Source organism: Lithobates pipiens, unplaced genomic scaffold (assembly GCF_037356315.1).
Source record: "Lithobates pipiens isolate NorthernLeopardFrog02 unplaced genomic scaffold, aLitPip1_a1.2 Scaffold_14, whole genome shotgun sequence".
Classification (NCBI taxonomy): domain Eukaryota; kingdom Metazoa; phylum Chordata; class Amphibia; order Anura; family Ranidae; genus Lithobates; species Lithobates pipiens.
Window position 1 is genome coordinate 2,166,477 of NW_027507728.1, and position 27,343 is coordinate 2,193,819.

The window sequence follows — 27,343 nt, forward strand, 5'->3', positions numbered from 1 at the left end:
GGAATTCTCCTTAATTAGGGTCAACCAGTGTCCAATCACCAGAGGTGCCTATATAACCCACTATGTAATGAAGCTCCTGTGTCCCGTGATGTATGATCAAGAAAATGAATTTTTAATCCAGTTTGGAATAAGGCTATAACATAACAAAATGTGGAAAAAGTGATATGCTGCAAATACTTTCCGCATGCACTGTATTTAGCTTGAAGATGAGTACAGCATAAGTACGCTTTGGTGCATTTGGAAGGAAATGAGGCACCTGGAGTGATATCGGGCACCTGGGAGTTTGATAGCTGCATTATTTTGGAACCTAGCTGCTGTAAGTTCAGTGAAATATTAAGGCTTTGAAGGTCTGCTTGTCACCCTGCAGCAGTAAGTTTATCCTTACGCAGCTCAGTGGAAGATTGGCACTACCGTTGAAGCATTTCCCTTTGTGGAATGGCGGTGTCGGTGTCAGGACACTTTATTCCCCATCCCCGGGGCATCTTCTCAATTCTCAGGTGGCCGGGTAGGAGGAGGAAGAAGAGATGGATTGCTCAAGGTTTTGCTTAGTAAACTCTTAACTTGTATCTGGGACACAGAGGAAACATCTGAATGGACTTTGCTTGTGTGAAACCAAGGTGAGTGTAGTATTTTTAATAATATCTCTGCCGCACAACATTCTAGATTTTATGGTGTATCTTTAGCCAAACCTTTTTTTTTTTGCTTTTGCTCTTTGAGACTGGAAATTTTTAGAAACCATTAGATTCTCTTCACTTCCTGTAATAGAGAGAAAACAGGAAGGGAGATGGAGACTTTCCATATCAAGAAGAAATACCTTCTTGGGCTAGGTTCACACCTCTGCGTGTGGCTGCAGGGGTGGGAGTCGCATCTGTTCCCGCAACCGCCCACAAACGCCAAATTGCGCTGCTCTAAGCCCTTGTACACACGGTCGGAGAATCCACCGGAATGTGTCCTATCGGACCGTGTTGTCGGATAATCCGACTGTGTGTGGTCTGCATCGGACTGATTCCGTCGGACCCAATTTTCCAACATGTTGGAAATATTTTCCGACCAACTGGTCCGATAGGACATACTCCGATCATGTGTAGAGAATTTTGATCGGACCAAGTGCCACACATGCTCAGATCAAATTCCTACATCAAAGCTATTGGCTACTAGTCCCATCGTAACGAAATTACGTCATCACGTTTTGAATGATCGGATTTTTCGACAACTTAGTCCGACCGTGTGTATGCAACAGTTTCGGACAAGATCCGACAGGCAAAATCCGACGGATTTGGTTGGCAGAATGTCCGACCGTGTGTACAGGGGCTTAGGAGATGCATAGGGCTGCCATTTATTCTGAATGGCACCTCCAAGCTCTCAGCAAGCAGCAGAATTGCAGGTGTTGGAACCACAGGGAAATCGCATGCTCAAAAAGACCTTGTGATTTCCCTGTGGCTGCATTTTTGAAAAGGTGCATGCACTTTTTTTTTTTTTTTTTTTGCTTAACCTCATATGAATAGGCTGCTGTGCCTGGGCAAATGTACCCCGCATGAAACACAGAGGCGTGAACCTAGGCTCAGACAGTTGAAACCAGAACAGGTGTCAATGGAAGATTTCCCCACAGCTAATCTCCCTAATGGGGACACAAACAGGGGTTCGAATGCTAAATTATTGAGGTGTTAGATAGGTAATTTCTGTATATGATGTCCGAAGATCCCGCCTCTTTTCATTGACAGACATTTTTTTGTGGGAAGTGGAAGCGACCAATGACTGTGCTTTGTGAAGGAAGAACAGAAGTACAAGGGACATTTTAATACCGATAATCTGCGATTCATCTTGCAGCCAGACTTGTAAATTAATACTTGTCAGGCTGCTCACATGGAAAATACCAGTTGGAAAGTTGTATTTCATTTGACATCAAATGAACGGAAAATAACACTTCCACACTCCATAAAAACGAAACATAAAATCATTAGATCCACTATAACTTGGAAATAGGCTGGAACTGCTGTTTCTGGAATCTTCTGCTACGACAGAGAAGTTTCCGGTCACCTTTGTCTGCCTGCTGTCCCTCACGGAATGTCTTTCGTCTCCAGGTAGAAATTTCACACGGTACGTTCAGAATCCTAAGATTTGCAGTAAAGAAAGGGAATTTATGATTGTAGTATTTAGCAAATATACTCCACTGGACACAAAGCAGCACAAAATCAAACATCTACATTCACTGCTAGGGGGAAATGGTAAACACATTTGTGAAGTTTCTTCTGTCAGATACTTTGTATACATCCTCCTGCACCTTCTATTGGACTGGTGTTACTTTCCCTATATTTCTCTTTTTTGCCGCGTACACACGATCAGATTGTCCGGCGTACTTAGTCCGCCGAAACACATTTCAGCGGACAATTCGATCGTGTGTGTGGGCTTCAGCTGACTTTTCCAGCGTGAAGTCCGGCGGACTAAGAAAGTATTTTTGCACTCCAATCTTCCCGTCGGACTTGGGTTTCAGCGGACAATACGTTCGTCAGTATGCTAGTACGGCGGACTAAGAATGACGCATGCTCAGAAGCAAGTACGAAAAAGGAAGCTATTGGCTACTGGCTATTGAACTTCCTTTTTCTAGTCCTATCGTATGTGCTGGACGTCATCACGCTAGCAAACGCCGGACTTTCTGTGTGTCCGTGTGTGGCCAAGTCCATTCGATAGAAAGTCCGCCGGATTATCCGTCGGATTGTATGTCGGACTAGGTATGCCAGACAATTCGATCGTGTGTACGCGGCATTTGTGTTCGCTGACCATAGTTGCAACTCTGCTGGAGAATCTATGGAATCCAGAGACCCATCTGCCAAGAGACATAAACCTCTGCTAGAGGGTAGAAAGCCATTACTGAAAAGCACAGGAAACACCTGTGTTTTCACACCTGTGAAGAGAGTAAACTAGTTACAATTTTGGTAAATCAAAGCTACATTAAAAAAAAAACAAATATACTTACCTGCTCTGTGCAAGGGTTTTGCACAGAGTGGCCCTGATCCTTCTTTTCTGGGGTCCCCCATGGCACTCCTGGCTACTCCTCTTCATCGAGTGCCCCCACAGAGATCCACTTTCCATGGGGGCACTAGTGTGGGCGCGCTCCTGAGTCCTGCTGCTGCATCCATTGACACAGAGAGCAGGACTCGGCCCCGCCCCCGGCTTCCATGTCACTGGATTCGATTAACATCAGTGGGAGCCAGTTGCTCCTGCTCCTATCAATCTGAGGACCTGAGACAGTGGCTGGAGCTGCTGTGCTCATCCCCGTCGCTGGAACGATCGGGCTCAGGTAAAAAACAGGGGGGTTTTTCACCTTAATGCATAGAATGCACAAGGGTTTACAACTCCTTTAAAGAGGAAGTAAACCCTGATGGGTTTACTTCCTTTTTGTCTCCCTGCAAAAGGTAAAGCATAATGGACTACTATGCATCGCATCGCATAGTAGTCCATTATGTGTCACTTACCTGACACAGGAGCCAGTGAAGTCACTGCTGTCCCCTGTAGTCCGGAGCATCCATCTTCTCGGTGGGTCTCACTGCTCCGCCGCTGTCATTCGGCGAAGCCGCGATGACCTTACTCCTGCGCATGCGCACGGGAGCCGGCACTCGCGGCACATCGCCGTTGCCAGCGGCGCGCTCAGTGCGCCTGTGCACTGCTGTCTACGGCGCATGTGCCGTAGAGAGCAGTGCCTGTTTTTCGGCAATTATCTCCTGTACCGTGTAGGTTTAGGAGATATTCCTTAATCTAGGCTTACTTGTAGGTCAAAGTTGGTTGTAAGGGTTTACAACGACTTTAAGTTCATATTCATGGAACAGTAAAGTAGAACTAATCTCTCCTTTTCTGTTACAGCCATGGAAGCTGCCATCTTACCCTCTGTTTGATCTGCTGTTGCCATGGTGCTGCACATGTTATCGGTTATGACTCAAGCCATTTGATGGCTTGACAGTTCAGTTGAGAGCACAAGCAAATGTGACGGTTATTATTCACTGCATGCCTTGATTGTAACTGTTTTGGGAAAGTGGTAAATCAATGGGTTTAGTTCCGCTTTATTTAGTTGTACCTTGACTGCTTCTTGGTGCTTTACAGCCCCCTACAAAAGCAGTACTGATAACAGTTAGAAAGTCGGTGATGTCAATGACAGCCGATGACAACTTATGATGTCGGTGTCAGTTGTGGGTGTCAGGGATGTAAATGTAGAGGACAGATTGAGACAGTAATATCAGTGACAGTTCATGATATTGGTGATAGTTTGAGATATTCCTGGTAGTTGGATATGTCAGGTATAGCTCTACTCGTTAATTCCACTCACATTTCGGAACATAAATTGTATCTAGCTCAGCGTTCAATAAGAATGGATTCCAGTTCTGCAGTCAGCAGATTTTGAGCGTTCAGTGCCGGTTACGGCACACAGCGACCACCGCTGATCATTAATTAATTAAGATAATAAATTGGTGCTGTTCTCCTGAATTTCTTGCATTTTGTAATTTATTATTTATTTTTTTACATGGTGGATGAGCTTTAGTCCAATTAGACAACATTGTTTTATCAACTATAGTAGTCCTATTGTGTCACCTGTGTAATTGGGGAGGATGGCCAGTCAGATGTGTTGTCGACCTCCCATGCTTCACCTCCTGCCTTTCATGTCACCAATGATTAACCCTTTCATGACTAAGCCTATTTTTTGCATTTGGTGTTTACAAGTTAAAATCCCTATTTTTTGCTAGAAAATTACTTGGAACCCCCAAACATTATATATATATGATTTTTAGCAGAGACTCTAGAGAATAAAACGGCAATTGTTGCAATATTTTATGTCACACGGTATTTGTGCAGCGGTGTTTTAAACACAACTTTTTGGGAAAAGGGACACTTTCATGAATAAAAAAAAAAAAAAACAGTAAAATTAGCCCAATTTTTTTGCATAATGTGAAAGATAATGTTACGCCGAGTAAATAGATACCAAACATGTCACACTTTATAATTGCACGCACTCGTGGAATGACGACAAACTACGGTACGTAAAAAATTTCAATAGGCGATGCTTTAAAAAATTTTTTACGGTTACCAGGTTAGAGTTACAGAGGAGCTCTAGTGCTAGAATTATTGCTCTTGCTCGGACGATCGCGGTGATACCTCACATGTATGATTTGAACACCGTTTGCGTGTCTTCCGTAGGCGTTTTCTTTGCTTTGCGAGCTCGCGGGGATGCGCTTTAAAAAATGTATATATATATATTTTTTTTTTATTTATTTTAAAATTAATAAATTGTTTAGAAAAATAATTTTTAATCACTTTTATTGCTGTCACAAGGAATGTAAACATCCCTTGTGACAGTAATAGGTGGTGTCAGGTACTGTTTATGGAGGGATCGGGGGTCTAAAAGACCTCCAATCCCTCCTTTACACTTCAAAGTATTCAGATCGCCGTTTTCGGCGACTCTGAATACTGTATATAGTTTTAAATATATCATGACGTCGCTTCCGTGTTTACTATTAGGAGACTGGAATGAAGCCGCAACCAGAAGCGGCGGATCGTGAATCGGTGCTCCCGATTGAGCGGGAGCACCGGTATGAGCGGCGGGAGGGGAGGGACGTCCCCTCCTACTCCTCCGGCATAACAGTTGAGCGGCTTTTAGCCGCTTCGGTTGTTATGGCTGGAAAGCCAATCGCCCGCTGTGAAAAAGTGTACCGGGATGATGCCTGCAGGTGCGGGCATCGTCCCGGTATAACCCCCGGAAGCCGAGTACGCACATCTGCGTACCCTCGGCGGGAAGGGGTTAAACTTGTATGGAGATGTTTAACTGAAATAATCCCTGAAACCAAGAAACTTCTCAGTATGTGGCCCCATATAAATACCAAATCGGAAGGAACACATTGGAAATTTCAGGAGCCCCTTTCTCCCCCTTTTCTGTAGGCCTCACGTAGCCTCTTCTCTTCTTGCAGTGCACGGCGGACCATGCATCCTCTCCACACCAGTTACTATTGTGAAATTGTCACAAATATAAGCGCATGGTATTCTACGCATGGTTATTCTTATATCATTTTAAACCTACAAAGGTGGAACAAATCAATACGTAACTCTCTGTAACTTTGTAAAAATCGTCTAATAAATAAAAAAGTTTAAAAGTGAATTTTGCCCAAAATCCTCAGGGGGAATGCAACCTGTGTTTATAATGTCCAGGAACGAGCATCTTTCTTTATGAGTTGGAAACCGATTTGGTGACAAATACAACAGCGTTCCCGGCTGGTGGAATGCTGAGGATGCCGTGGGCGAGGGTTAACGTGTCCTCTTAATTGGACATCTAAAAATTGTTATAATGTTGCACTGATGGCAGAATATATGGCCAGGAAACATTTCAGGTCTGATAGAAGATATAAGTAGATGTTGATGGATTGAGTTGCTTGCTGCCACCTTATACCTTCAGGGGTCTCCAGCAGTGAAGAGCTAAATCTTTCTTCCATAATGAAATCACTTGAGGGAGTTTTACTACTTTTGCTTCCATATTTAAAATGTAAAATACATGTGAGAATGTAGCCACTGGATAGAGATGATAAAGACTTTTTTCCTTCCAACTCCTGAAAAGATAGTAAAGTAAACATGTTCTAAGATGAATACAAAGGATGCTTCTGGAGATGCTGTTATGCTGATCCTCTGGCCTGAGTCACTTTCCTAGAACAGATATTGCAGGTAAGGAAAGTTGGTAAATGTCAGAACTCTTTATCTGCATACTTGTTCTGGCTTGGTGACTCGGAGTATTGAAGCCAGAACACTACAGCCAAGAGACTCGCATGGGCTGAAATAAAAGTAAACACTGGCAGCTTCCAATGCTTCTCCCAGGGAAGGTTTTTTTTTCACCTTTTAATGCATTCTCTGCAATAAGGTATAAGATCTTTTCATGCTTTGCTCCCAGCCCCCCTAAGGTTTCATGTACACGAGGCATTTTTACAACCACTCCTGAACGATTTCACTTAACAGATAGTAACCCACATTTAAAGCATCCTTTTTGCCGTGATCACATGCCACGTTTTGCGTTTAGAAGTGTTTTTTTTTTTTTTAAATGGCCAAAAACGAAGAACGCCTATAACTGAAACGCGGGTTACCACTTTTAGCTGCGTTTGCGTCTGAAAGGTCGGAAACTTTGGCGTCAGAACTCATTTTTTTGCCTTAAAAAAAAAAAAAAAAAAAAAAAGGCCTATAAACGCAACTGCCTAAAAATGACCGTAAACTAACCTGTGTACATGTACACATAAGATAACATGGAATGATTTCAGGGGCAGTTGAAAAAAGTGTCCAACTGCCTCTGAACGTCCGTGTAGCAGTGTACATGGGGCCTATATACTTACCTGAGCACAATCTCGATCCAATACTGTGCCCAATAGCAGCAGAGCTGCTAACGCTTTCTCTTCCCTTGCTTGCTCAGAGACAGCAGAGGTAGCCATTGGCTCCTGCCGCTGTCAATCAGCCTGTGAGAAGAGAGTGAAGGGCAGGGTGGAGCTCCGCTGTCAATGTCTAAAGACAGAGGCAGCGCCGTTCGTGATTGAGCCCGCAGGTGTTCCACAATAGGAAGTGGCTTCCTATGGTGCCACATTGAGAAGAGGAGGATTCAGGAGTGCCGGCGAGGGATCAGAGAAGAGGAGAATCAGGACTAATCCATGCAAAACCATTGTACAGAGCAGGTAAGTATAAACCAGTTTGTTCATTAAAAAAATAATCGCAGCTCCTATTTGCCCTATCATTGGAGCAGTTCCTATGTAAAGTTAGAACAAACCCAGACATCCAAGGCCTTACGGTTGGAGACGCCCAATACAAAGTCTGCGCATATGCAGACTATTTACTTTTCTCCCTAACAAATCCATCTATCTCTCTCCCGAACCTCCTCTGAGAATTTGATAATTATGGAACCATATCTAACCTGAAAATCAATTATAATAAATCAGAGGCTATGGGTGTCGGGATATCACCTACCATTATGTCAACACTCCGCTATAATTTTAATTTTAAGTGGACATTTACCACCCGGAAATACCTGGGCACTTCCGTCCCAGCTGACTTATCCCACATGCTCGGAATCAGTGGCCACCAAACACGAAATTAGCAGAATAAATCAGAGGCTATGGGTGTCGGGATATCACCTACCATTATGTCAACACTCCGCTATAATTTTAATTTTAAGTGGACATTTACCACCCTGAAATACCTGGGCACTTCCGTCCCAGCTGACTTATCCCACATGCTCGGAATCACTGGCCACCAAAACACGAAATTAGCAGAAGGTGCCCAAAGGGTGGCGCTCAAGAGCTGAAATTCCACGTAGTACGTCACTACGTTTGCGTTTGTTGGCCGACAATTGTGTACCATTTGTATGCAAGACAAGATCCTGGAACATGCCCTTCAGACAAAAATATGCCGCTTTGTTGGCCAACGACCCGATTGTGTGTACGAGGCTTAAAGTGGAAGTAAACTCCCCTATAGTTTTCAGCCAAGGAAGCTGCCATCTTTGCCTCTGTTTATTCTTCAACTGCTATGGTGCTGCACATGTGATTCATTATGACACCAGCCATTGGATGGTTTGATAGTTTGGCTGAGAGCACAGCCAATGTGCAGTTAGCATTCCCGGCATGCCTTTTTTTTTTAACTGTTTAAATCCATGGGTTTACTTCCACTTTAATAGCGTGTTTTGGGCTTTAGCCAGAGATACAAGCAGTGTCCTCCAAATGCTGTTGAAGCATGAAGGAGCTCCCAGACTGAATTATCGTGCAGAACATTCTCCTTGTGATGAGCCCTTTTCTTACTCTCGGGGAGTACGCCACATTCAAACCTAATAATTATCCTAATCCTTGCAGATTCAAATTTAAATGTTTAATATCTAGAGCGGAGCTGAATTTAATCAGGAAAAGGAAACTCCTTTCCTGTTTCTGCACCTGTAAGTGAACATTTCTTTCCAATGTGTAGGGAGCGGCGGCAGTACTGGGAAGGCGGGAGACATCGCTGGGCTCTTGGCTGGCTCGCCACTGCTGTTCCTCATAGTCGGACCTTTCATCACTCTGCACTGCAAACTGCATCCTACAGATCTGGAAATTTGCCACCAGATTTGTGTTAAAAGCCTTCAGTATGTCCGTCATCTGTAGGGCTCTGTCTGTTTGTGGCGCTTCCCCTCTCTACGAAAGTTGTATTGAAATGTTCTAGAAGCTGTCAGATAGTTTGTGATGAATGAAGAAGATTATAGCGTATTCATCTATTGTCTATGATTTTCTTATCAAAGCATTCAAATCGCAAAGGTAAATATCGCCTTGGTGGCCGAATGGTTGTTATTTCACACAAATTAATTACTACTCAAAATTTCTACAATTATTTCTGTCTGAATTGGCTTGTTTTTCGGCTCTTCTCTACAGACGCCTGAATGAGCCTGCCATTATTGTAAGGAGTGAAAACCTGAGCGTTAATCTTTGTGGCTAGTACATACAAAATAATACAAAAATGCCTAAGAAAACATGGCACAGCCTAGGATATAAATAAATATAAAGGTCAGTCTCCTCTTATCTGCAGAAATTTCCATCCAGACCCCGTTATCTGGACTTACAACACTTCCTATTGTTAATATAAAGAAAGCAGCATCAGTCTGAGTACCACCAGCACTGTAAAAATAAGGCTGAACTGAGCTGTGACAATACAAGGCACAGACAATTATGTTTCAGTCGTTTGTTAGTTTTACAAGAAAAAAAAAGCAGTACAACATATTATGTGCTTTTACATCGCTGGAACTGTCAAAGAAGATGAAAGCGAACGGTAACGTTGAAATGGAGAGATAGCACTATAGTCCCATGCCCTAATCCAACAAAGCTATTAACCATAGAGCTATCGTGGGAAAATTCTTTGGGCACATTTAGTGCCCGTTCACACAGGGGCGACGCGACTTGCAGCGCGACTCACAGACGCGACCTGCACACGAATTCAGCGGCGACTTGCAAAATGACTTCTGTATAGAAGTCATCGCAAGTCGCCTGAAGTCGCCCCAAAAATAGCACAGGAACCTTTTTCTAAGTCGGAGCAACTTGAGTCGCTCCTATTAGAACCGTTCCATAGTACAGAACGGAGCGCGACTTGTCAGGCAGCTAAGTCGCCTGACAAGTCGCGGTAGTGTGAACGGGCACTAAAGTGGTTGTATACTGCAGCGGCGCATGCGCACAAGGGGATTCTCGGCTGAAAATCCGGCAGTGGCCGACCGGCCGGGATGAAATCTCCCGCGTGCATGCGCGGGAGTGACGATATCGCGGCTCCGGCCACTCACAGCGCTGGAGCCACGATACCCGGAAGAAACGCAGAGGGAGCATGTCGGCTCCCTCGGCGTGGATCGGGCCAGATATCGGGGCCTGGTTCTAGCTCATTATGCCTTTTGCTTTGCAGGTGGTAAAAAAAAAAAAAAAAAAAACATTAGCGGGTTTACTACCGCTTTAAAGTATAGACCAGGAGCCGTAGTGCAGCGTAGGTGGAGGGGCCTACATGATGGGGGTTTGGACAGGAAGGCTGGGAAAAGAAGGGGTTAAAATAAGTCAGTAAGAGTAGGGGGAAGTCAGGAAGGTGGAGTATTTGAAGAGAAAGGGTATTGGTGGAGGATAGGGTGGGGCAGGGTGGTCCTTAGTGGGGTGTGGGAAACCCTGGATCAGTTCAGCTAGGACAGCAATCCAGTGACATTCTCCCGCCCGCCTGCCCTGTATTTTGTGCATTTAGAAGGGAGACGAGTGGTGGACATGGTTTGGTGATGTTTCTGATGTCGTAGCAGCTGGCGGTGGTCGTAGGGTTTTTGAAGGCGGGGGAAGGTAAAATGTATTTGGAGAAAGATGGGCTGGGCCCATCACAGAAACAAGTGGACCTGCCCTAAGGAGGGCAGAAGCAAGAGGTGGCTGTACCGGCTGGTTGATTTTGCCAAATTTAATGTCCCTGTGCTGGCGTAAGTCACGGCTAGGGGCCGAGTAAGAGGCAAGGTGGTGCCGGATACAGGGAGTAATGTCAATGGTGCCTTCAAAAACCCTCGGCAGTGTATGTTATCTGATAATTAGTGATGTTTAATGATTTAAAAGTGTTTTTGATGTTATGTTTTGGTTAATAAAAGGCTGCTATGGCCATTTAAAACCCAAGAACAAGGTGTCTGGTAGTATTATTTCAGATGGGTTATGGGTAACGGGTATTTGGTTTGGTCTGAAGATTGGACAATACCCCATACATGACCATAACTAGAACACAGACAATTCTATTTGACAATTATGAATTTACGCAACTTCCATATTGAATAAAATACATCTATATGAAACTCCTCTACATTATAATGTCACATAATGGACTTAGCAGTCTTCAACTCGAAAAGTGCTTCCCTATCCCTCTCTTTCACTCTAACCCTTCCCCTTTCTTTCTTTACAACTTCCCTTTCTCTACACTCCCCTCTCTCGTTCTCCTTCCCTCTTCTCCAACCTTGAGTGCCGGTTCACACAGCAGCGACTTGTCAGGCGACTGAGCCGCCTTACAAGTCGCGCTCCGCTCTGTACTATGGAACCGTTCTAATAGGAGCGACTCAAGTCGCTCCGACTTAGAAAAAGGTTCCTGTACTATTTTTGGGGGCGACTTCAGGCGACTTGCATTGACTTCTATACAGAAGTCGTTTTGCAAGTCGCTGCTGAAGTCGCGTGCAGGTCGCGTCTGTGAGTCGCGCTGCAAGTCGCGTCGCCCCCTGTGCGAACCGGCACTGAGGGTCTATTCACACCAGGTGCGGTTACGGCTACATTATTTTGTATTCCAACACAGTCCCACCACAAGACTAGGCAAAATGTCTAGTCTCCTATGTGCCCAGTTCACATGACCGTGTTGCGCTGGCGTATGGGCGGTGTGCTCTGAAAAATAGTATGGCTGGCTGTATTTTTTATTTTTTTAAATTTTTTTTAAGCGCAGTGCAAGTCAATCCACCTCTTTGCACCGTATGGCCGCTGATGCAATTTAATGAAATCTCACAGTGTTACATTTTAACAAAGTTCATAAAAAAAAAAAAAAAAGTGAGCAGAGTGAAGTGCCCACGCACCATCTGCTGTGTTATAACAGTGGCTGGTTTTACTAAAGTACCCTCAATCTGTGTTTCTCGTTCTCCCCCTTTTTGTTTACCTCTGCCCTACATCTTGCTCTCTATCCCTCCCACTTCTTTCTTCTCCCCATCTTCTCTGTATATCTTTTTTTTTATTGTTTCTATGTCTTCCCTGCTCCTTATTCCTCTCTGCCCCGTTCCTCCATCTATCTCATCCCTCCTATTTTTGGTGGAAATTCTCCAGCGGTTCTATTTCTGCTGACCGCATTATATGCAGTTCATTGTGTATCTGTTAGCATTGGATATTCTGAATTATATTGTGTGTGATATAACCGATCTGTGTGCTGGGGGTCTCCCGGCAGAATATTGCAGTCAGTAATTCTCATATAATTGTAGCAATTAGATTTCCACTTTAGAGTCTGCCTGGTTCCCTGTGTGCTCATTGTTGACGGTGGATTGCGTGGGTGGAGATCTGCATGTTCCTCCTGTAATATACAGTATGTATATTAGGCACTGAGGCTTCTGCAGCGTGATTGGACTAGCGAGTGTGTATTGCCTGGCCTGTTAGCCCTTGTACACACGGTCAGAGAATCCGTCGGAATGTGTCCTATCGGACCGCGCTGTCGGATAATCTGTCTGTGTGTGGTATGCATCCGACTGATTCCGTCTGACCCGATTTTCCAACATGTTGGAAATATTTCCTGACCAACTGGTTCGATCGCACATACTCCGATCATGTGTAGCGAATTTTGATCGGACCAAGTGCCACGCATGCTCAGATCAAATTCCTACATCAAAGCTATTGGCTACTAGCCTGAATGTAGTCCCATCGTAACCAATTTACGCCATCACGTTCTGAAAGATCGGATTTTTCGACAACCTAGTCTGACCGTGTGTATGCAACAGTTTCGGACACAATCCGTTGGACTAAATCAGACGGACAAAATCCGACGGATTTGGTTGGCAGAATCTCCGACCGTGTGTACAGGGGCTTAGAGTGTCCCAACCCCGATCTCTGACAGTTCCATCTGCAGTTTTCTATGCAATTTATACTTTTATGGCCTCTTGCACACTGCTACCTGAACATGCTCAGTTTTCGGTAATACGGACGTTTTTTGTTTTACCGATCTAAATGCAGGCCCGTTGTTTTCAATGTGTCTGTACACACAGACTCATAAATGTGCTGCATATTGATCAATTAAAAAAAAAAAAAAAAATGCAGAAATCTGATTTGCTTGTCTGTACTTTTGTGTGTATACAAATACTCGCAAATACGTGCAAATGCCACACTTCCTGTTTGTAAAGGATACTCGCAAATACACGGAAGGGATATACGGCTTATTTTTTTTCTGCTGCTAGGAATGTCTGCTGCTCATACATCAGTGCAGTGTGCAAAATGCCTAAATGTCTTGTCTTTTTTTTTTTTTTTGTGTGTATTTAGGATTAAATATGCTTTAATAGTACAGTAATTATGTGGACTTATAGTTAATTTTTTGGTTATGCTACTTTTCTTGGTTTCGGCTAGAGATGAATCTGAGAATAGCTGGACAAGCTGGGTTTAGGTTGCTTGATGGACACTTTTGGTTGCAGTTGGACGCTGTGCACAGTGCAGCATACACACATACACGTGCATGCAAATCATTTGTAGGAACATGCAGGTTTTATGCTGTAGTCTAAGCCCTTGTACACACGATCGGAGATTCCAACGGAATGTGTCCGATCGGAGCGTTTTGTCAGATATTCCAATTGTGTGTGTGGTCTGCATCGGACTGTTTCCGTCGGAATATCCGTCGGACCAAATTTTCCAACTTGCCGGAAATATTTTCCGACAAAATGCTCCGATCGGACATACTCCGATCATGTGTAGAGAATTCCGATCGGACAAAGTGACACGCATGCTCAGATCAAATTCCTACACCAAAGCTATTGGCTACTAGCCTAAACATAGTCCCGTCGTAACGAAATAACGTCATCGCGTTCTGAACGATCGGATTTTCCGACAACTTCGTCCGACCGTGTGTATGCAACAGTTTCGGACAAAATCCGTCGGACAAGATCCGACGGATTTGGTTGTCGGAATCTCTGATCGTGTGTACAAGGGCTAAGGCTTCATGCACACGAGACGCCGGTGCAAACTCTGCTGAACACATGTTTTTAAAAGCTGAAACCGGCGTTTAGAAACGCCAGTTTTGCCGCGATTTTTACCGGATTTTACCGTGTTTGCGTCTAGAAGCGTTTAGTTAAGCTAACATCATAGACCCTCCCCAAGCTAAAAAAAAAACTGTATTATTAACTATTTCAGCCATTTTGTGAGACCAGAGTGAGTAGCAGCAGCTGTGAGAGCAGCAGTGTACTTGTATTTAGCGTGTCACTTGCCACAAGTTGTGGATTGGCCACTTGCCACGTCACCTGCCACGTCACCTGCCACAAGTTGTGGATTGTCCACTTGCCACGTCACTTGCCACGTCACTTGCCACGTCACCTGCCACAAGTTGTGGATTGTCCCCTTGCCACGTCACTTGCCATGTCACCTGCCACGTCACCTGCTGCAAGTTTTGGATTGTCCACTTGCCACATCACTTGCCACGTCACCTGCCACAAGTTGTGGATTGTTCACTTGCCACCTCACCTGCCACAAGTTGTGGATTTTCCACTTGCCATGTCACCTGCCATGTCACCTGCCATGTCACCTGCCACAAGTTCTGGATTGTCCACTTGCCACATCACTTGTCACGTCACCTGTCACAAGTTGTGGATTGTCCACTTGCCACGTCACTTGCCACGTCACCTGCCACAAGTTGTGGATTGTCCCCTTGCCACGTCACTTGCCATGTCACCTGCCACGTCACCTGCCGCAAGTTGTGGATTGTCCACTTGCCACATCACTTGCCACGTCACCTGCCACAAGTTGTGGATTGTCCCCTTGCCACGCCACTTGCCATGTCACCTGCCACGTCACCTGCCACAAGTTGTGGATTGTCCACTTGCCACGTCACCTGCCATGTCACCTGCCACAAGTTGTGGATTGTCCACTTGCCACATCACTTGCCACCTGCCATGTCACTTGTCACAAGTTGTGGATTGTCCACTTCCAATTGCAATTGTTTAAAATATTTTTTTAATGGTTTTTCATCATTTGCCATCATTTTTGAGATTTTTTTAATGTAAAAAAAAAAGGTCACCTTTAAAACCGCTTATAAAGGAAAACGCGGCAAAATGCGGTACCAGCGTTTTGCCGCGTTTTGGGTCTGAAACATGGAAAACGTTTGCGTCTGAACCCATTTTTTTGCTTCTGAAAAAACGAGGTTAAACGCAACTGCATAAAAACGGCAAAAAAACGAGACTGTGTACATGGACACATAGGATAACATTGAATGAGTTCAGGGGCAGTTGAAAAAAGTTTTCCAACTGCCTCTGAACACGCGTTTAACAGCGTCTCGTGTGCATGGGGCCTTAGCACCATTTTTTTTTCATCTGCTTGTCAATGGATGGCCCATACTGTATAGAAATGCAAAGCTGACATATGCATGTAGAAACCAGAGTGTATGACCACGGTTAAATCAGATATTTGAACATTTTCTGCCTGTATTATACAAGATAGCGGTCCTCACTGTCATTTGCTGTGTACAATCATACAGGTCCATAGTCTATTCTTTTATGTTTTATATAGTTTGTGTTGACTGTCCCCTATACAGCCCCCCCCATCTCTGGCCACCAGCAAATGGACATAAAAAAAAAATTAAAAAAATCTCTAAATGGCTTAGCTAGAGAACGCGCTCTCATTGATATTGTTCATTTGGGAAAGGAAATCTGCGTCTTTCCCAGGAAATAGTTTTCTCAGAATAACTTTTTTTTTTCTTGCACTTCATTGTGTGTGAAATATCAGTCGGGTTTCCAGCTATAGTCGCCGGCACTCAGGGCCGCTATGTGCTGCACCATGCCTGGGAAAATCAGCAGAGATTGTATTAACAAGTTCAAATTGTAACCTGGGGGATCAGTGTCCCCTGTAATCGTTTTGCCGCTGTCCATCTGTCACGTTACTCTGTCCTGATTGGTCAAGGCACCCGGTGTGAAATCCTAACCCTGGCTATTTTATGGTCTCCACCTTTTGCTTGTTAAAACTGATGTAGAACATGTGAGGGCCGGGCTGAGTCACTTTTTTTCATCCCATTGTCTCTCCGCATACAACGCAGCAAATGACTTCCATCCAAATCCTGAAAGCTCTCGCCACTTTGAAGCTGGATTTAGTTTCCCAGCAGGCCCCGCCAGTCCGTCGTGTCTGTGTTTCTTTCCAGAGGCTACATTAAAATATCATCATGTTTCCTTCGAATTTCTGTCATAACATCTGCGATGGGGCAAAACTTTTTTTTTTTTTTTCTCTGAAGTATTACAGGAAAGGTTATGGTGAGGTGGGTTAAAAGGAATCAAAAAGCCTCTTACTTTTGTAGCAGTGCAAAACTGTAGGTTCTGTCAGTGCAGAGTGTGCCACCTGCTATACTTGGCACCATACAGCGATTTGGATTATGTTATGTTAGGTTCACCATGTACACGAGGATAATCACAATAAGAACCCTTTCACACTGTGGCGTTTTCGGGCGTTTTTCGGGCGTTTTTCAGGCGCTTTAGAGATAAAAAAAAACGCCTGTAAAGCGCTTGAAAGAAGCTGCAACTGCAATCCCAATGTAAAATCCCGAGTGTTTTCACACTGAGATCCCTTTCACACTGGGGCGTTTTTCAGGCGCTTTAGCTTTAAAAAAAAAAAGCGACTGTAAAGCGCCTGAAAGAAGCCGCAACTGCAATCCCAATGTGAAAGCCCGAGTGCTTTCACACTGAGGCGCTGCGCTGGCAGGGCGTCAAAAAAAAGTCCTGCAAGCAGCTTCTTTGCAGCGTTTTTGGAGCGGTGAATACAATGCTCCTAAAGCGCCCCTTCCCATTGAAGTCAATGGGAAGCGCCTGTAAAACGCCTGAAAAGTGCTATTGGCAGCGTTTTGTGGGTGCTTTTGGCAGCACAGTGGTGTAGTGGTTAGCACTTTCACCTAGCAGCAATAGGGTTGCTGGTTCAAATCCCGACCACGACACTACCTGCCTGGAGTTTGCATGTTCTCCCTGTGCCTGCGTGGGTTTCCTCCGGGTACTCTGGTTTCCTCCCACACTCCAAAGACATGCAGGTAGGTTAATTAGACCCTGTCCAAAAAAAAAAAAAAATTGGCCATGATATGTGTATGTGTATGTGTATGTGTATGTCAATGTTGTAAGCCCCTGTACATACGGTCGGAGATTCTGCCAACCAAATCCGTCGGATTTTGTCCGTCAGATTTAGTCTGACGGATTGTGTCCGAAACTGTTGCATACACACGGTCGGACTAAGTTGTCGAAAAATCCGATCTTTCAGAACGTGATGACGTAATTTCGTTACGATGGGACTACATTCAGGCTAGCAGCCAATAGCTTTGATGTAGGAATTTGATCTGAGCATGCGTGGCACTTGGTCCGATCAAAATTCTCTACACATGATCGGATTACGTCCAACCGGCCCAGTTAGTCGGGAAATATTTCCAACATGTTGGAAAATTGGGTCCGACGGAGATTCGGACAGAATCAGTCCGATGCATACCACACACAGTCGGATTATCCGACGACACAGTCCGATAAGACACATTCCGACGGATTCTCCGACCGTGTGTACGCGGCATTAGTGTGTCGGGACTCTACAGGTTAAAGGACCACATAAATAGCTGCAGATGGACACCGGTGGCAAGAAAAAACACCCTGAGGTGATTCAGTTCGTATAGGTAGCGCTATACAAGTCATTCATTCATTCAACCCTTTATTTGGCCACTAGCAGGGGTTAAAGCGCCCCAATAACGCTCGAAAAACGATGGTAAAGCGCTGCTAGTTTAAGCGGCGCTTTACGAGCGTTTTTCGGGCGCTGACATTGTGAAAGGGCTCTTAAAGCACTCGGGCTTTCACATTGGGCCTGCAGATGAGGCTTCTTTCAAGCGCTTTATTTTAACGCTAAAGCACCTTAAAAAACGCCCCAGTGTGAAAGGGGTCTTAGACTGGTTTTCACCAGCTATGCAAAGCTCAGACACAGAAGAGGTTAAAATGGAATTCAAGTCTAACACTCAGCCCCGGTTCGCACTATGAATCGCACAGGAACAGGCTGAATGGGCTCAAATCGCACAAAATGCGCACTACGTTTTTAAATGCACTGCAACCGGATTGCATGGTACTTCTGCACCATGCGATCCAAGCCAGACAAACCCACTGTGTTTGCAATCTGCATTTAAAGCCCGTCCATGAAAAATGACACGTTAGTGCAAATAAAAAAAAGTATCATGGACAGTACTCAATTTTCTTGAACACAAGTTGGAAACGTGCAGGGAATACAGGTTTCCTGCACCACGTTCTTGTGTGAACCTAGCATAACTATTCTTAAAAATGTTCCCTCTCCCCTCCTCCTACCTATTCTGCCTATCCTGTGTTAAAAAATAAAAAGTCAGTAGTATACTTATACTTTTTTAGTTTGTTCTGGTCTGTTCACATGATCCTGCTTCCCTGTTTAATGGAGCACTGAACAACAGCTGGGAATTCCTGAAGCCTTGACATCACCCATAGTACAGTCATCTACATTCCCTCCTCTCCCCTGCAGCAGCCATTCACTGACACAGAGAAGCCAAAGCTGCAGGATCACATGACCTGGACCAGAGCAGACTAAAAAATGCTAAGTATACAGATCTTTTATACACAGGGTAGGGAGGAGGAGGGAAAGGGAACATTTTTAAGAATCCTTAGTATTAGCCTCCAGTTAAACTTTAATGCATATTGGGCTCTTCATAACCACCCAGGAATTCCCTACATTACAAAACAGGGGCAATGGTTTCCATATTTTTATAGGACATGGACAGAGGTTTTTTTTTTTGGTACGTGATTTGCCAGGTACCATTGACCAGGCCATGGAGACGAATTGGGGAGAATTAAAGGAGAAGTCCAGCCTGAGCTTGTTTGGCTGAGCTTCTCCTGTGGGTCACAGGAGTGAAATTCGTTTTGCACTCCTGTGACCCGTTTTGTGCGGACTTCAGACCGCTGGACTAGACTTCAGACTGCTCTCTGCTGACGTCACTGGAATCAGTCCAGGCACCGCGTCGTCGTGACAAAGTCTGGATCCGCCAGGTGCCTGGACTGATACCCGTCTCAGCCTCTCAGTGAGCTGCTAAGAGCCTGAGACAGCCACTCCCGGCCCCTCCACAGGTCAGAGCTCCAGTGAGCGTGGAGGAGCAGAGTGGAGAGCTGCTGATTGACGTTCAGCAGCTCTCCGCTTGGGGATCTGCTGCTGATTGACGTTCAGCAGCTCTCCGTTTGGGGACCTGTGAGAACCAAGCCACCGGCGGTGTTCGATGTCTCAGTTCTCAGTGTAGAGACGTCGGGAGAAACAAATTGTTTGACACAAAGTTCAGGAGGGCCAGCAATGCCTCACAGTCCATTGTTCTCATACCACCCTACTGCTGGCCATACACATATCAATTTGGTTCCTGTCTTAATACATGTAGCACAGGGATATGCAATTAGCGGACCTCCAGCTGTTGCAAAACTACAAGTCCCATCATGCCTCTGCCTCTGGGTGTCATGCTTGTGGATGTCAGAGTCTTGCTATGCCTCATGGGATTTGTAGTTCTGCAACAGCTGGAGGTCCGCTAATTGCATATCCCTGATGTAGCAGATTTCAATAGTTTTTCATATGTATTTCAATCAGTTTCAACTCATTTGCATTTCACAGAGTAAAAGGTATAAGCGGTCAGGTGGGTTAATAAATTATGATAGTTTTCTACTTCAGTGTTTCTCAACTCCAGTTCTCAAGACGCACCAACAGGTCATGTTTTCAGGATTTCCCTCAGATGAAACGGCTGTGGTAATTACTAAGGCAGTGAAACTGGTTAAATCACCAGTGCAAAATAATGGAAATCTTGAAAACATGACCTGTTGGGGCGCCTTGAGGACTGGAGTTGAGAAACCCTGCGCTACACAATCAGATGGTGTATGGAAAGGCTGATTGCAAAATAAATTATTTTTTTCTTTTTTTTTTTTGTTTTGTTTTTTAGATACAGTAGGTATTAATAATAAAACCTATTATTAAAATACATTTGGATGAAAGCTCTGTTTGTAAATCAATCAATTGAGAATAAAAACAAATTATCATACTGACATCTGCTGATTGTTATTGATGTCATTGATGGCAATCGGATGGATACAGAAGAACTTTCAGTTGGTAGTATATATTGAACGACTTGTGACAGAACTGTGAGGTTGATTGTTTGAAAAAAATTCTATGTATGGCCGGCATAAGGATGATGTCAAATGAGCAATCTGCCTTCCTGTTGGGCTGACACACACTATATACAATGAGGATAAATCACTTTCCATGACATGACTGTGGAGGAATCAGTCTAGCCCTAGAACACCCCCTAAAGAACATCCATTCACTCATAGATGATTGTTGGATAAACTTACCAGAGGAATTTTAACCCAACTTTAAAGTTAGTTTGTTGCAGAAGAGCTGAGCATGCAGGAAGATGAACTCTCTCCCTCTCTTGAATATCAGTAAAAACTTCACTTATGAGTAACCATTTTGTCGGTAAATAGTTGCAGATTGTAGGCTCCTCGGAGTTTGTGGCCCCCTCATGGGCTCTTTGATCATTCATTGACCATTTGCTGCCCTAACGTGTCTGCAGCCTGTGGCAGGAGCAATAAATGAATGAGCGCACACATGTTTTGCAGGAGTTACATGTGTGGAGCCCCCCCCCCCCCCCCCCCCCCCCCCCGAGAGAGCTAATGAGGGTCCTCACTGCAGGAGGCTCTGGCATGGGGTGGTGAAATACATTGTGTATATGTGAAGAAGGGGAAGGTGTATACATACCCTGCAGACGCTCCGAGCTGCTCTGTTGTGGCCAAAGAAGAAGAAAATAAAAAATAATTCTCTCCAGGACATTCTGCTGAATATACAGTAGTTGTAAAAGTCACATGGCTGGACCTCATGGCCCTATAATAAATTTCTATTTATCGGTGTCCTGCTGTTGAATATTGATTACTGGTTGAGCCGCAATTTCTAGACTTGTATGTTTTGATAAAATTAGATTAGGGCTGAAACAACTAATCGATTATGACACAAATCGATTACTATTTTCATAATCGATTAATCGGCCAGTAACATAATGGGGGTTAAAAAAAAAAAATGAGCCCTTTATAGTACAAAAAGAGCAAATAATCGCCACTTTAAATATTACTTTCACTGTTCTACAGTAAAAAAATGAACCCCTTACAGTAGTGATTATCTGCTTTTTTTTCTACTATAAAGGGCTCATTTTAGTTTTTTTTTTAACCCCATTATGTTACTAAATGTCTATAGGCCTGGTTCACATCTATGAGTTTTTTGGTGCTTTTTGCAGAAATGCACTACAGTTCATTTACATGGTTTCCTATGGGACACGTTCACATCTGAAAGGGTCGGGGACTTTTAGCGCAAAATGGTGCTTTATTGGTTCAATATACTTCAATGGAGAAGCTGCAGAAAAGCATGTAATGCATTTCTGCAGCAATTTGTGTTTTTTAATCTGCCGAAAAAACATGCAAATTACAGTAAAATCACGTGCGCAGAAATCAAAACGCACTGCCGAAACAGATCAAAAGCAAACTGCATAGGTGTGCACCGAGCCTTATACTGGCCTCACAGATCAATTTTTAGATGATAATATTCAGACGAAAAATCTTTGTACATTCGCTGAATGAAAGAATTTTATTTGAAATTTTCATTTGTTTTTAACATTCTGTTTTTAAAATGAATGTAATTTCTGAACGAAAACCACATCCACTGTCTGAAAATTCCTCTGACTAAGCAGTTTTCTGTTATTTCCAAATTTTCCCGTCACTGTGGTTGAAAATGAATGTCAATTTGACCCACTTTTTTTTTAAGGTTATTAACTGATTAATCGAAACAATAATCGGCCAACTAATCGATTATGAAAATAATCGTTAGTTGCAGCCCTAAAAGTTAATGAGTCTGATGATCTTTACCAGATTGACCCTTTAATAGTATATCTCTCCTCTAATACTATATACAGTATATCTCTGCTCTAATAGTATATACAGCATATCGCTCCTCTAATAGTATATACAGCATATCGCTCCTCTAATGGTATATACAGCATATCTCTCCTCTAATGGTATATACAGCATATCTCTCCTCTAATAGTATATACAGCATATCGCTCCTCTAATAGTATATACAGTATATCTCTCCTCTAATAGTATATACAGCATATCGCTCCTCTAATGGTATATACAGCATATCTCTCCTCTAATAGTATATACAGCATATCGCTCCTCTAATAGTATATACAGTATATCTCTCCTCTAATGGTATATACAGTATTATTATTATTATTCAGGATTTATATAGCGCCAACAGTTTGCGCAGCTCTTTACAACATGAGGGCAGACAGTACACTTACAATACAAATCAATACAGGAGGGACTAGAGGGCCCTGCTCGTTAGAGCTTACAATCTAGAAGGGAGGGGTATATCTCCTCTAATAGTTTGTACAGTATATCTCTCCTCTAATAGTATATACAGTATATCTCTCCTCTAATGGTATATACAGTATCTCTCCTCTAATAGTATATAGAGTATATAGCCTATAATAGTATATAAAATATATCTCTTCTAATAGTATATACAGTATATCTCTCCTCTAATACTATATGCAGTATATCTTCAATAGTATATACAGTATATATCCCCTCTAATATATACAGTCAGCGGCGCATACCGAGGGGAATATCTCCTAAACCGTATAGGTTTAGGAGATATTTTTTTTTACCTACAGGTAAGCCTTATTATAGGCTTTCCTGTAGGTAAAAGTCAAAAAACTGAGTTTACAACCACTTTGAGAATAAATTGCCTTTTTTTAAAACTTTACATATTAACTAAATTATATACCACACTTTTTTAAAGGTTATTAATCGATTAATCGAAACAATAATCGGTCAACTAATCGATTTATGAAAATAATCGTTAGTTGCAGCCCTAGATCAGATGGCGTTCCTCGGAGACACGTCCCGTCACTTCATTGGAAGAATCACTGAAAATTCTCTGCAATTTGCTCTCTGCTGGTCGGGTGTCCTAAAGGAGATTCAGAATTCCCTTCTCTAAATGGTATTTATTCCTGTGCAGCGTTTGAATCTGAGTGGCTGCGGAAAAAAAAAAACTGTTTACAAACTTCAGTAAATGGGGCAGACTTTGTGGGATTGGATTTGATTGGCACAGACAGCCTCTGCGCTGCACCAGCCCAAATTTTTTTTCCCATGGAGCCCTTTGGCTTTGTGTATATGGCAAGTTTCTTCAATGGCTGCATGCGCATTTGTTGTAGGGTTACTGATGAACAGGGTTAAAGTCTGATCTTACCCAAGCTCGTTAAATAGCTGTTATCCTAACGAGTATTGGGCTGTTCTCGTGATGTGAGGGGATAGAGGGGATCATTATGCTGATATTATCCCACACAGACATACATGGCCATCGATTTGGATGTCTCTATGCCATCCGGATTTCACTTGGAAGTGAGATAAGCGATCTGTGCAGTTGGCTTCTTTTTGCTGTGTAGAGTGTTTATGCAGCAGCACGAGGGGAGGTCTCGCCGTGGGGTGTGAGTAATTTCTCTCCAGCCCTCTCACATTACACTCCTCTCTTCCCTTGTCAACATGACTTCTACCTACAACGCTGGACAGAAATCCCTGTAGGGCTTCACTCATTTCTGACATGCCGCTCTCCGGCTGGACCGTTCTGTGGTCACAACCAGGCCCAGGACAGGTCCCTCCACCCAAAACTTTCCCCATCTTTTCCTGTCTTGGAAAGCACAGCAGATTATAGGTGACTCTTCGCAGCTGTGGGAGCCCCCGACGTGGCTGAACTGTCCGCAGTACTGAGCAAAAAGGTGGAATCATTCAGGAGCAGGAATCCCCCCCCCACCACCCTTCCCTGCGGATTCTTAGCCAGGTCACCATGTCTGTGAGCAGGAAAAATTCAGGACGACGCTCCTATTATTACCGCTTTTTGGGGAGATCGCAGCTCCAGAGGCAGCGCAGCCGGTCGCGGAGTCGCAGCAGACCGCCCAGGAGGGGTAATAACTTTTCTGCAAAAGTTGGGTTACTGTATGTTAGCAGCTGCACTTTCAGATTCTTTGAGTTCAGAAAAAGATAGAATCTGATTGGCTGCTGCTTGGAAAAGCTTTGATTTCACTTCCTATAAATGTAACCAAATTTTTATATGTTTTGTAATTTTTGTACCGGTCTTTTGTAAAGGGAATTTTAAATGTATTTTGCTTCAATGAATTGGTCTTATGGAGAGACGTTTTCTGATTTAAAAAAAAAAAAAAATTGGGAGGGATGAGGGGGAGCTTGTAGAGGAGGAGAAGTCATTGAAGTTGCTGTAGGTTTGGCGAGTGCGAAAAGTTCAGCGTTGTGGCGGTGAAATGCGGAGACGAGGAAGTATGACTGGAGAACACCTGTATAACATTCCCTCATTTAAAGGTCTATGACAGCTAAAGAACAAGACCACCGGGACCATTCACACCCGTCTGTAAAAATTCTCATATTCGAGCCAGAACCCGACTGTTTATGCCAGTTTTCTGCACTCTGCTACGAAATGACATTTTTTTTGTTATTCCTCGTGGAATTATCAGACAGGACGTCGTCGGCTAGAACATTTGAAACATGGGTTGGAATATATTTCTCCTACTGTGCAGGGCTGATTATGTTCCCCTCCCCCAAAGTCAAATCTATTAACTCTTAACTTAACTTTTTTTTCCCCTCAAGGATTGATCAAACTTAATTTTAAAGGCCAACTCTAGCTATCCAACGGAAACGTTTTATTTCATTGTAGATAACATGGGCAAGTGTTAGAGCCTCTGCTGTTTTTTTTTTTTGTTTGTTTTTTGCCATCTGTGTTCATATTGGGGAGATTTTTCCTCATTTTCTATCAGGACAGGAAGTGATGGCATATTTCTTTCAAAAGGGACAAAGACAAAAAAAACAAGTTTTGAGTAGAGAAGGGTAGAACTTCTCGCAATGCTTTTATTGTATTGTTTTATGTTTATACGTCATCTCCTATGTGTTATAGGGGTATCAGAGCCAGAAAGTATGGAAAAATATCCCCGATAGATTCACAGACAGAGATAAAACCCAACAAGACTCGTATTCCTTCTCTACTCTGTCCACAGCTAAAAATGTCTGGAGTTGGTCTTTAAAGTGGAAGTAAAGCCATCGATTTAAACAGTTACATTCCCGGCATGCCGGTGTCGTATCATATACTGTCCCCCATCGGATAGTGCCCGCTGTGTACTGCGCATGCGCAGTACACAGCACACACAGTTTCCGAAAATATGCGAAGATGAACGGCGCCTGCGCCGTGAGTCCAGGTTCTATCCCCACCATCCAAGTGGACATAGAGTTGTAATATAAAAAGAGCCGAGCCCGAAGCGTGACGAGCGAAGCGAGCCCGTGAGGGGCCCTCTAATTTTCACAACCCTATGTCCGCTTGGATGGTGGGGCTACCACCTCCACTCACGGCGCAGGCGCCGTTCATCTTCGGAGATTTTCCGAAGCTTCTTCTGCTCCGTACTGCGAATGCGCAGTACGGGGCGGACACTATATGATGGCAGGATACTATCTGCCAGAACACCGGGAATGCTAACTGCACATTGGCTGTGCTCTCAACCAAACTGTCAAACCATCCAATGGCTGGTGTCATAACGGATCACATGTGCAGCACCGTGGCAGTTGAAGGTTAAACAGAGGCAAAGATGGCAGCTTCCTTGTCTGAAAACGATAGGGGAGTTTACTTCCACTTTAAGGCTGGGTTCACACCGCTGCGGGTGGGAGACCCGGATGTGATTCGCACCGCACTGCAGTGCAAATCACATCCGATCTCTGTAGCGATGCGAGTTCAGCCATACAGATAGTACCCGCCGCAAACTCGCACAGGACCCTTTTTTTGGTCCGCAGCAGAATCGGATCGCATGGGTGTTCACACCATGCGATCCGATTCCTGTCCGAGTTTGCAGATCGCACTGCGATATGCGGACTGATCTGGGGGTGTCATTAAGATTTCATTGACACTTCCAGCAGTCCGCATAGGGCAGTGTGAACTGCCGGCGGGAGGCATGCGATGCGGGAAAACGCCGCGGATTTGCGGCGTTCCCGCATCGCTCCGGTGTGAACCCAGCCTAAAGCGGTTGTATACCCACACAGATTTTTTTTTTAAATAAAAAAAAAAAACCTGCAAGACAAAGGCATAATGAGCTACTACTAGCTCCTTATGAAATACCTTAGAACGAGGCCTCCACGTCTGATCCTGGTCCACGCCGAGGGAGCTGACATGTTTCTTCTGGGTATTGTGGCTCCGGCGCTTGTCCCCGGCAAGATCCGGCAACGTCTGCCGGACCTTCAGCCAGGCCTTCACAGCCCATGCGCCGATGTCAGTGGCTGCATGCAAAGTAAATATCACCTAAACCGTACAGGTTTAGGAGATATTAATTTTACCTACAGGTAAGAATTAAAGGGGTTGTAAAGGTAAATGTTTTTTCACCTTAATGCATTCTATGCATTAAGGTGAAAAAACATCTCACACTGCTGGCGCCCCCAGTCCCCCCTTTTTACTTACCTGACCCCTCGAAAATCCCGCGCTCGCCCCCGCCGTCCTCTTCGCTGCTCAGCCTGGCCGCTGATTGGCTGGAGTGGATGGATTGAAAGCAGCGCAGCCATTGGCTCGCGCTGCTGTCAATCACATCCAATGACGCAGCGCGCCGGGGGGCGGGGCCTTGTGATACAGCGAGCGGCTATAGCCGCCGGCTGTATCACGGGAGCGCGCCCGCAGTGCTTCTCACCAATGCGAGGGAGCTCGCATTAACGTGAGAAGCACCTGCGGGAGGAAGCAGAGACAGCCGCCGAGGGACCCCAGAAGAGCAGGTTCGGGGCCACTCTGTGCAAAACGAGCTGCACAGTGGAGGTAAGTATGACATGTTTGTTATTTTAAAAAAATAAAAATTTTTACTTTACAACCCCTTTAAGCCTCATACACACGATCGGACTTTGTACAAACTTTCCCGTGGACTTTTGTACAAAGGGCGTTGCCCGCAAGTTTGTATTGCATACACACGATCGGACTTTTTAGGCAACAAACACGAATGTAGTGACGTTTCAACCTACTGACAACACTTC

The 27,343-nt window shown here is 44.2% G+C and overlaps 1 protein-coding gene and 1 long non-coding RNA gene across 11 annotated transcripts in view; one reads left to right on the forward strand and one right to left on the reverse strand.

Annotated features, from left to right (window-relative positions):
• The window catches only part of DAB2IP (DAB2 interacting protein), a 673,590-nt gene that overhangs the window by 117,102 nt on the left and 529,145 nt on the right, over window positions 1-27,343 (forward strand). For 4 of the 10 annotated variants that reach the window (XM_077479170.1, XM_077479172.1, XM_077479178.1 and 1 more), the window contains exon 1: window positions 23,808-24,246. The exons of 4 other annotated variants lie outside the window; for them this stretch is intronic. In XM_077479170.1, the coding sequence (XP_077335296.1) occupies window positions 24,129-24,246 (118 nt within the window). In that variant the 5' untranslated portion in view covers window positions 23,808-24,128. Of the gene's footprint in view, window positions 1-23,806; window positions 24,247-27,343 lie in introns of those variants that run through there. 2 more of the 10 variants (XM_077479175.1, XM_077479173.1) reach the window with 1 other exon arrangement.
• LOC143981375 (uncharacterized) lies at window positions 1,778-20,839 on the reverse strand. The gene is made up of 2 exons (XR_013274301.1): window positions 20,585-20,839; window positions 1,778-2,111 (listed from the first exon to the last, which is right to left on the reverse strand). It is a non-coding gene; the product is annotated as an uncharacterized LOC143981375 (long non-coding RNA).